Here is a 10,840-nt window from a genome sequence, read left to right on the forward strand (position 1 = left end):
GTTTGGACCATTTCTATCCCTTCCCACTCACCGACACAATCTTCGGTCACTCGGCCCTCTCTAAAAAATTTTCCAGATATATTTAAGACGGCAATTCAAAGTATCATCTATATGTTTTTAAAGATAAAGACAAGTATTATTATTCATTTCGAATGCCTTTTTTATTTAGATTATTAATATATGAATAGCAGCCACTTAATTAAATTATAAATATATTGAGGATAATAAATTCAAAAAAAATAATAATAAAGTAATTGTTCAAAATATACCTAAACTGTTTTTTTATTATTATTATTATTTGGAGAGGAGGTATTGAACTCCATACCTCTATTTTCAAAGTTAGAAGTTATGCCAACCAAGCCATAAGTTTTTGGCCATAAACTGCTTTTTTGAATCAACACTAGGTAGGTTGGTTTTTTGTTTTTTTGAAAAAAAAAATTAGAAATAAAATTTTTACTGATTTAAGAGGTGAGATGAGAATTTTTTATTTTGGATGAAAGTTTAAAATATTATTATTATTTTAAAATTTAAAAAAATTAAATTATTTATTATATTTTATATAAAAATTTAAAAAAATATAATTAAAAAAAAATGAGATGAAAATTTTATATTTTATCTCACCCCAAACCAGCAAAAGAGATGAATTTGATATAAAATCTCTCATCATTCGTTCAAATATCCTTAATCCTTATTGGCCTTTGCTTTATTCAACCGTAAGAACCTTCAAGAAAGGAACAAATTACCAACGAAAAAGTATTGGCATCATCCCATTGTTTGAGATCATCCAAAATATACTATAATAAAATGACTAAAAATATTCACAATAAAACTCACTTTCCTCTCATTTTAAATTTCATTTTTGCTTCCTCTCCCCACCACCCGTGTCGCCCAAGGCCTCCCCCCTCGCCCAAGGCCTCCTGCCCCTCCCTATCTTCGAGCGTCAACTGTCGAGATGGCGGTAGTCAATCAGTAGTCTTGTGGTGTAGATTTGGCAGTGAGGGAGAGGGCATGTGAGAGAGAGAGAAACGGTCAGCGTGGACTAGATAAGGAGGGTATGGCTAAGGGGTAGATGTTCGGCATGCTCATGGACGGTGACACGTGGCTATAGGTGGCGGAATGTTAGCCGTGACGTGGGTGTGTGGGGTTGGGCTACAGGCGTGCTTGAGGAGGAGCTACGGGCCTCGGGCTGGGGGAGGAGGATAGGCTCGGTGGTGGTGGTGATAGTGGTTGGTGGCTGCAGTGGGAGGCTAAATCAACAATAGCGGCGGCGGCAAATCTAGGCTGCAACAGGAATAAGGGTGAGAAGAGAGAATCATAAAGAAAAGTAGGAAACAGGTGAGAAGAGACAAATGAGTTTTCAAAGAGAAAACAAAATTAAAAATAAAAATAAAAATCGTGACATATAAGATGTGATATAAATCAACAGTAAACAATGGCGGATCCGTAACATTACTCGATCGAAGAAAGTCAAATCCAATTCCAACTTGGCGCAAACAAACAATATTAAAAGAAGGAAAAAGAGGCCTCGACTGCCCTTGGCGGCCTTGCCCTTCGTCTAGTCGCCTGATCTGCCCGGACCAGACAAACTCCACTTCTCCATCTCTTCGTTGATTTTTCAAAGCATTTAATTCAAATCTGGATACCTCATATCCTTCTTCTTTGTGCCCCAACCCCAAAGCCAAAAGCCTGCCTCTTTCTCTCTCGAGATTGTCTCTAACAGTGACGGACTTCTCATGGATTGTCGATCTTTAATCCCACTCTCTATCTGTTTTATTTTCCTTCTGCCGAGTCTCTCACTTTCAGCTATCCAATTGCGAGGATTGCTGGGAGACAAGAATGCGTATGCCTCTGTGTGTTTGTTTAGTGGAAATGCCGTTAAAAATCATTTATTTAAATTTTGATGCGGTTTTCAGGCCTGAATCGGTGCTGAGACTGAACGGAGGTGCTTTCTCTCCTGCTTTTGATCCCACTCGTGTCACTCAGCTCTCATGGCGTCCCAGGTCTCTCTCTCTCTCTCTCTCTCTCTCTCTCTCTCATTTTAGTAAATCTATTTTTCTCTTTTGCTGTCAATATTGATTTTTTTTTTACCTGCATTTTACTACCGAAGGGCTTTCGTTTATAAGGGATTTCTGACCGATGGAGAGTGCGACCACCTAATCAAACTGGTAATTCAAAAATACTGAGAATTCTCCCTTCGATTTCGTATTTTTTTCAGAACGTGTAGAATTCTATGAGCATACTGAGAAATTGGATTTTATCTAAATGTATCTCTTGTCCTTAATTCGATTTCGATTTGTATTAATTTTGGGGAAAGTAGTCTAGGGATAAGCTGGAGAAGTCGATGGTGGCGGATAACGAGTCCGGTAAGAGTATTACGAGCGAGGTCCGAACAAGCTCTGGCATGTTTCTTCAGAAAGCTCAGGTACTGTTTATCCCTCATCTGCCCCCTCATTTATGGACCTCTTCTGAGACTGCGTTTAATTCTGTGCATGTAGAATTGTACGAATTTATTGCCCTTGCTTATTTCGTGTAGAGTTGAAGATGGTATACATTGGCAAATTTAGTTGTGAATCTTACCGTGTTAAATATTCGTGGTTTTGTTATCTTACATGCTTGTCTCGCAGTGCCTACACAATCAAGAGAATGACGGGCTGCTTTTGGCATTTAGAAAGCGATGCTGGTTTTCGGCAATTGCACTAGGTGTTTCGTGTATATTATATTTAGGAAGCAGGGCGTGACTCAAATCGAACTAGGGGGTCATTAACTACAGTTTTTTATTTAACTAGCTAGTTTAACAGTGAGTTATGATTTTAAGGTTTGGAGCGTATGGGCAATTTCCAAAGATACAAGCCAGGTAATAAAATTATAATGAAAGGTTTAAATATGCATTTAAGTTAGGGGATTAGTGCATTTAGGGTTAAACAGTGTAAATTAGTGTTGAATGGCTAGCAAATTATGTCAGTTTTCTTTATAGGTAAATTGATAACAAATTATGTCGTTATCAAACCTTTTTGACTCTTCGTACTCCCGCTTTTTTGGTGACCATGTCATGGAAAGAATAAACTTTGTCTTAGGAAACAAGGTTCTCTGAACGTTTTCTGTAGACACTCTTTGAACTAATTTAATGGGTGGGCACTGAACCCAATGCATGATACAATGGGATATATAGATATCTCTCTGGTATCTGAGAGTGAACTATATTTGGTTAAAATCGGCTTTCTACATTGGAGAAACTGAATTGGAGCTGTACCAGTTATGTCGGGTATAATATCTGTTCAAACACTTTTTTTTTTGTCCCAGCCGTTTGAACTTCCATTAATCAAACCGAAAAAACTTTAGGAAACTTATATGCATATGTATCTGCATGTGTATGCATGCTGCCCTGTGTGCATACCTCTGTTTGGCTGTGACATAGTGAACCTTTCTTTATGCACCCCCTTAGAATCACATCCAAGAAGGTGGTTTGTGTTAGATCTGGTAAGTTTATGACTATGCTGCCATTGGTTGCTGCAAGGACATGACCTTTTTTTCATATCCATCTTGTGAATATGCACTTATCAAATATAAAAATGAAAACTTTATTTTGTGAACACGCATTTTCCAATTATTATAACTTGGAAATGCTTATTCGGTGTCTTGTTTCATCTTGAAGGATGCAATAGTTGCAGAAATTGAGGCCAGGATTGCTGCATGGACATTCCTCCCAGCAGGTAATGTCATTACATTCTTGTAGATTTATGATTTCTTCGTGTACTGAACATTTTTGAATTTATCTTTCTGTCTCTGTGTAAACAGAAAATGGGGAGGCCATGCAAATACTCCACTATGAGCATGGTGAGAAATATGAACCACATTTTGATTTTTTTCATGACAAGGCTAATCAAGAACTGGGTGGCCACCGGGTTGCCACTGTATTGATGTATTTGTCTGATATTGAGAAGGGTGGGGAGACAATCTTTCCCAATTCAGAGGTAAACAATTTCTTGTCAGTGTGACTATCCAAGTGGTCTTCTCTTCTCTTTTCTTTTTTCTTGAAATTCCATGGAGAACTTTTATCTGGTTTCACGGCCCATGTCTTTATGTCATGTTGTGTATGCATTTTCCATTTTCCACTTTCTGCGTCTCTAAGCCGGCATTTATTAGTTCTCTTCTACAGGCAAGGATGTCTCAACCAAAGGATGATGTCTGGTCTGATTGTGCTAAAAATGGCTATGCAGGTATTAATTTGTTGACAGATAACAAATCTGAGTCTCTTCTATTGTTTTACTTAAGAACATGCTAGTTTGTGTTGGCTAATTCAGAATCCTTGTGAGAAATTGACGTAGATATGAACACTCAATATATAGTGCACAATAAGTGCTGTTTTACCCTTTTTCCTTCTTGAGTTGGAGTAAGGGAAATTACTTGTAGGTTGTATGCTAATCGCCTTTTGCAAATGGATTACTGGTCACTTCTGAATTGTTTGTTTGGTAATTTAATTTTTAAGACAGAATCAAGTCATTTTTTAGAATCAGATCACGCCGCAGCTATTGTTTGGTGGGCAAAATCCTCCACTTTTACCCAGTGTTACAAGATGCTCCACATGATAGGGCCCATTTATGAGAGAGTAATGCTAAGTACAAGTCCCAAATAGACAAATCCCGCATAGGCCTTTTGTAAAAAAGTGGGTCTCACTAAAAAAGAATAGGTTGTTTTACACTTATTGAGGTGGGGAACACTTTTAAAGGGACTGTGCGTGGCTTATACAAATCATTTCCCCTCTAGGTATTGCACTTACCTGTTAATTTTTGGACCTTGTCTCCAAATCTATTGGCTTGCAAACCTTGCTTAACTTTGATTGGGGATGCATCTTACTATAATTTTCTTTCAGCATTGTATTAAACCTAGTAAATCCTTACCAGTCAGTAGTTCTGCTTATATACCTTTCTTACAACATTTCTCCATTTCATTACATTTTTTCTTTAGTTTGTCGTACCTTTGTATAGCATCCGGGTTCCCACCCTACTTCCATTTTAGAATCTGAAAAATCCTTTTTATAACAATTCAGTGAAACCCAAAAAGGGCGATGCCTTGCTGTTCTTCAGTCTTCATCCTGATGCGACTACAGATACCTACAGCTTGCATGGCAGCTGCCCTGTTATAGAGGGTGAGAAGTGGTCTGCAACCAAGTGGATACACGTGAGGTCCTTCGACAAACCTGCAGGGGACACAGACAGTGGGGATTGCGTGGATGGAGATGAGAACTGCCCTATGTGGGCTAAGACTGGTGAGTGTGAAAAGAACCCTCTTTACATGGTGGGTTCTAATGACTCTTCCGGGCAATGTCGGAAGAGTTGCAAGGTCTGCTCATCCTAAGTAAACCATCTTCTAGTTTTTCCTTCATTTAAATCCTGTAATTGTTGTATATAACATTGAGCTCTGACTTACTGGCACATTTATCACATATTCGCAGAGCCAGACCCTCTTAGCAGGCTCACACATATATAAAAATGGAGTTTTCGCCTGTTTATCGTGAATCAATCACGTTTTTCTTTTTAAGCCTTTACGTTGATATTCAATCTTGCGTTTCTAATGATTCATATGAATTGTATAATGGAATCTGAAGTTAAGGATGCTTTGGTAGTTGTGGCCTGTGCAGGAGTTGCCTCCATTTTATAATTGCATTCTCCTGGGACTATGGTTCATACCAAATTTTTGTTTTAGTACAGATCCAATGTCTAGGAAATTGTCGCGAGTGAAAAAGGTTTTGAGTTTTAGCATGAGAATGACATGCGGCTGGGAAGGGGCTATCAATGGAATTAGAATATGAAATATTAGCCGTAAAATCGTTAGGTCTCACCAAATATGGCATTTATCTCCTTCATTGTTACTCCCTTCAACTTGATCTCTCTTTAATAGTCTACCACACAGACCCATACATCTCACCACATGACAAAGAGAAAGATATTCTATTTAGATTTATAATCTCATGCATTATGATTTTAAAGGCTTCGTTTGGTTACGCAGTTCAGATGAAAAGAGATGTTTTGTTGAAAGTTGAATAAAATATTGTTATAATATTATTTTTATTTTAGGATTTGAAAATGTTGAATTGTTTATTATATTTGTGTGAGAATTTAAAAAAATTATAATGATAAGATGAGATGTTTTGTATATCTAAACCGAGCTTGGAACATAAAAAAGAATATACCAAATTAATAAATGAAAGAACACATGATGGTAATTTGTATCCTTGGAGATCGAGTCGAAAAGGGTACGAATGAAGGTTCAATGCCAAATTTCCATGAAAAACTAACAATTTTAGGGCAATTGATGTTCTAATTCTATCACCTGGGGGGCATGACTATGTTATATATAGTAATAGTAATACATACATCAGACGTAGGCTAAAACCCACAAAAGTAGTTAATCCTGAACAATAGCTGTTATATTGGGATATTTTGGATAAGTGGATTTTTCAAACCAACTGTTTCAACCTCCAAAACTAACAAACCATATTGTTAGCACAGTACCTAATTAATATCAACAATATTCCGAAAAGCAACCAGATAATCCTGGAGCTCTGATCGTCAACAAGAAAATGCACCGATATTATTGCCCAACACACGTCCATCCGCAAATCACCCAAATTCTAGAGTTCATACAGTTCTGAAAACTTCATTAACGGACAAGCAACGAACAAAAAGGAGATAAAAGCTCCCATGCAAGAAACAGTTACGTTTAAAATCAAATGACTGAGAGAGACAAAGGCAGCTTCAGAGAGTTTAGAAAAGAAAGGAGGAGACACGACAAACAGTACATAGAAAGATTTTACCCATGAATACGTTGCAGAGATCAAATGTCTCATTCCGGAGGCAGGGCTCTTCCGGCCACATTTGGGACGACCGACTTTTTGGGGTGCTGGAACCAAGGGCCGGCAACAAATCCGCCACAGACAAAGGAGAAGCGGAAAACCTCCAACGTTACGATAGAAGCAAAGAAGACAAGAGGTTCCTGTTCCACTCTACGGAGATTGCTTATAATTCGGATTCTCCCGCATCATCATCGAATTCGACTAAGCGTCAAAACAAGGTCCGAAGCTGCTCTTGCTGTTCCCTCTTCGGCCGATGTATTGGTTCTTCTCCCACAGCCTAGGAGGATCTTTCAGTTCTGTTCCTCATAACTAATCAATCATCTGTGCAAGAATTCTGTGTATTAGATTTCTCTTTCCTTTTCTTCCTAAAAGATTTTATTTCTTTCAGCCTAGTGAGTTTTTTTAATGACGTGAATATATGCTATTTTTTTCTGTCAACGAGTTATGAGAGTTCTTTGGAAGAAATGTTCATTTCGTGCCTCACGATTCGTGTAGGTGTTTAGCAATTCTTTTTGGTTATCTCAATTTCAACCGAGGGAAGAGACATCTTTTTTTTTTCTTTAAAAAAAAAACTTCCATTTTAATTTTTTTTTCTTGGGTTGTTTTGAATGACATAATTAAGTGATGTGATATTTTTTACAAAAATGCTACTTACAACCGGCGTGCGCAACCTTTGCGTAACCGGCTGACACATTTGGGTCCCACCGTCCTATTTTCCCCTCTCTTCCTTCGTCTTTCAGTCTCTCTTCCCTTTCATTTCTTCATCTTCTCAAACAGCTCTCTTTTATTTAATACTCAACTGGAAGCATTCTATTACTCATGAGAAAAATTTAACAGAAGAGAACGAAAAACAAAAGAGAAACAAAAACAAAGAAATACCAAGATGATGTAGCGGCAGCACTGACCCAAGGAAAACTAAGAGACAGTGGCACCCTGAAGAGGCTGCGACGAAAATTTGGGTGGCTGAGGTGTATACGCCGGCGGATGGGCGACTGAGCATAGAGAGAGAAAGAGTGATGAAAGAGAGGGAGATAATGTGAGAGAAAGAGAGAGATAGAGGGATAGTGAGATTAATGCGAGGGAGAGACAACGACTTTCGGCAGTCGGGACAATGGTTGGCGGCTTCCGTCGCTGCTGGCGTTTGGCCTTGATCTGAGGAGCACGAACGGGAGCCTGTGCGGTTGAGGTGTGGAGGAAACGGGGCTGTTGGCGTGGACGACTGCTCTGTTTTTGGGTGGGAAAAATAGAGTTGTGTGAGGCGTTACTGCGTGTAAGAATGGGTGGTTCGCGGTGGTGATCTGGGGTTCTGGTGGTGGTGCGCCGGAGTAGCAGTGCTACGGGACCAAACGTAGGGCTGAGGCCATGGTTGTGGGGAGTCGTGAGGGTGCAGCTTCGTGGGGTTTTGCGGCGTGGACAACTCTACAGTGGGGTTATTTTCGGTGGTTGGCACGGTGGGGCTGGGCTTTGGTGTTTCCTGGACGTGGAGACGTGGGTGACTGAGGTTCCGTGCGAGGACAATGGTCTGAATGGTGAAACAAAGGTTGTTTTTGCTCTGTTTTTGGATGGTTCAAACAGAGGAGTATGGGGCTTGTCGTGTGAGTTGAAAACGTGTAGGAAGAGTGGGCTACTAGGGTATAACCCGTGGTGCAAGTTGGCTTTCGGCTTGAAGAGGGTGGTGAAACTATACTTGAATATCGGATACGGTGGTGTAGCACGTGGAAGGTTGCAATGTGGATGTACATGGTTTGTGATTCCATGGCGGAGAGGTCGCACGGGAGTTGTTTTCCTCCTCTCGGTTTGTTCCGATACATGGATGGCGGATTGTGCAGATGCAGTAGCTTGGGTTGGTGATTTCTGTGAGGTGGAGTGGGATACATGTCTATTTGTTGATATAAAAATGGAGAACAGAGAGGGATGGAAGGGCGGCATTCACATGAAGGTGGAATCGTGCATGTGGGGTGCACGTAGCGAAAAAAAAGGGCCAGCACATGGTAGCAGAAAATTTCGAGAATGTCAACATGTATATGGGTTCCGAAATGGGTTTCGTCTAAGGTTGAGGTCAAAGAGCTATTTGAGAGGTGGTGTTGCTACGTTTCGTCCGTTTGTACCACAAGAGCAAAGGCTTGGCTGAAGCATGATTTGCGGTTTTTAAGTTTGAAGAACCTCTTATTTTCATTTTTAGTTCTATGTAATGTTAAACCTCGTCTGTTAGATTTTTCTCATAAGAAATAGAATGCTTCCAATTGAGTATGAAAGAAAAGAGAGTTGTTTGAGAAGATGGAAAAATGAAAGGGGAGAGAGACTGAAAGACGAAGAAAGAAAAGAAAAAATAGGACGGTGGGACCCAATTGTGTCAGCCGGTTACGCAAATGTTGCGCACACCGGTTGTAAGTAGTATTTCTGTATTTTTTATGATATGGAGGAATTTAAAAAAATTTAAACCTAATTTCCTAAAAGGACAAAAAAGGTGAATGTATAGAGCCACTCCTAAGCAACTTCGCCTTCAATTTTCTTCAATTTTAGCACCGTTAAAGAAAAACAATGTTATGTCAAAGACTCAAACTATTTTTAGCAGAGAATAGTTATGCATTAGTTACTGTTCACTTTCACATCTAACATCTATAATTTTTTTTTCATAGGGTGTGGGAGTGTTTTTCATAGATAAAATTCTATACATCATACTACTATCTCACTTTCATCCCACTATATATAATGTGACATATTTATCACCATTGAATGATTATTTATTAAATAATTATTTATCATCATTAGATAATAAATATGCCACATCTTACATAATGAGATGAAAATAAGATAGTGGTGTGATGTATAGCATTACTCTTTAAAGAAAGATAAAAAAAACTTGGCTCTTTATTAAAAAAAGAAAAATATTATGAGCGCACAATTAATAATTATTGATGGGTTGAGTTTTCTTGGCACATTGTATTAAGAGTTATTTGCGTATGGCTCCACTCAAGAAAAGCTTGTGAAATTTTATATTAAGAACAAACAAATATAAGGAGTAAGTAGTAGGGCCCGCACCCTGCTGCCCCGTCCCGCCCCCATTTACATATTTATATAGATATATTTATATTTTACAAATTGTGTATATATAAATATATATTATAATTTGTTAGACTTGTTCACAAAATATGCACTAACAAATTTAAAAACTATATAGTTTAAAAACTAATACACTAAAACTTACACAAAATATGGACTATCAAATTTAAAACTATATAGTTTTTAAATTATAGCCATATTTACAAAATTTCAATTTATAATTTTAGTCTAACAATATATTTTTAATTACTTTTAGACCTAAGAATAATTTTTAAACATAGTAGAATGTAATCTATTTTTTAAATAGACATAGGCAAGACGGATTGGAAATCTATCCTGCCCACCAGGGGTGCGGGGAAGGGGTGGCCCCGCCCCGTAGGGGACTGGTAGCACCCCTAGTAAGCAGAGAAAATGACAGTCTAATATATGTGAAGTTGGTGACAAACTATTTTTCTTTTAAGAACTTAAAATGGGTGCTATATGCCACACTCCCGTCTTACTTCTACCACGTTGTATGGATGTGGGGTTGCCTTTCAACTATTAGATGAATTCTTGTCTTTTATTTTTTTTAAAATAACAAACGAAGAATTGATAGATAGTAACATATACAAATAATGAAACAGGAATAGGAATAAATGAAAGTGAAGTATATACTATATAGCATTTTCTCGACTAATAGAAATGAATAGTAAGAACTCTAATAAGTCAAAAGAGAAAACTGAAGGAATCTGAAGTTTCTCCACATGTGAACCACAGATTATAAAAAACAGGCTTGCGTGCAGCTAGAGTCAACATCAGTTCATACAGTAAATTCGTATCTTCTATACCCACCCAGTTGAGCTTGTTAGCAGCCACCATATTCTTTAGCAAGCTTTGAGAGAAATATCATGACTGATGAGCATCATTTTACGAATAGCAATCTCA

General features: G+C 38.2%; 2 protein-coding genes across 2 annotated transcripts; both read left to right on the forward strand.

The window, feature by feature from the left end:
- The first annotated feature begins 1,464 nt into the window (after window positions 1–1,464).
- On the forward strand, window positions 1,465–5,509 carry LOC108992874 (probable prolyl 4-hydroxylase 7). The gene is made up of 8 exons (XM_018967581.2): window positions 1,465–1,840; window positions 1,914–2,000; window positions 2,108–2,165; window positions 2,318–2,422; window positions 3,653–3,710; window positions 3,796–3,971; window positions 4,157–4,217; window positions 5,048–5,509. Exons 1-8 carry the CDS (start codon window positions 1,734–1,736, stop codon window positions 5,353–5,355), a joined length of 960 nt encoding a protein of 319 aa, XP_018823126.2. The 5' UTR covers window positions 1,465–1,733; the 3' UTR covers window positions 5,356–5,509.
- A 1,307-nt stretch (window positions 5,510–6,816) lies between these two features.
- On the forward strand, window positions 6,817–7,134 carry LOC108992788 (uncharacterized protein At1g15400-like). Its single transcript, XM_018967432.1, has one exon. The coding sequence runs from the start codon at window positions 6,817–6,819 to the stop codon at window positions 7,132–7,134; it is 318 nt and encodes a 105-aa protein (XP_018822977.1).
- The last annotated feature ends 3,706 nt before the right edge of the window (window positions 7,135–10,840 follow it).

Source organism: Juglans regia, chromosome 1, assembly GCF_001411555.2.
Source record: "Juglans regia cultivar Chandler chromosome 1, Walnut 2.0, whole genome shotgun sequence".
Lineage (NCBI taxonomy): Eukaryota > Viridiplantae > Streptophyta > Magnoliopsida > Fagales > Juglandaceae > Juglans > Juglans regia.

Excerpts from the sequence above, each read along its gene's own strand:
- LOC108992874 (XM_018967581.2), top strand. The coding sequence starts at position 1,734 with ATGGATTGTCGATCTTTAATCCCACTCTCTATCTGTTTTATTTTCCTT. Across the intron at positions 3,711-3,795 it reads ATGGACATTCCTCCCAGCAG|AAAATGGGGAGGCCATGCAA; the intron begins GTAATGTCATTA and ends CTGTGTAAACAG. Across the intron at positions 3,972-4,156 it reads CAATCTTTCCCAATTCAGAG|GCAAGGATGTCTCAACCAAA; the intron begins GTAAACAATTTC and ends TCTCTTCTACAG.
- LOC108992788 (XM_018967432.1), top strand. The coding sequence starts at position 6,817 with ATGAATACGTTGCAGAGATCAAATGTCTCATTCCGGAGGCAGGGCTCT.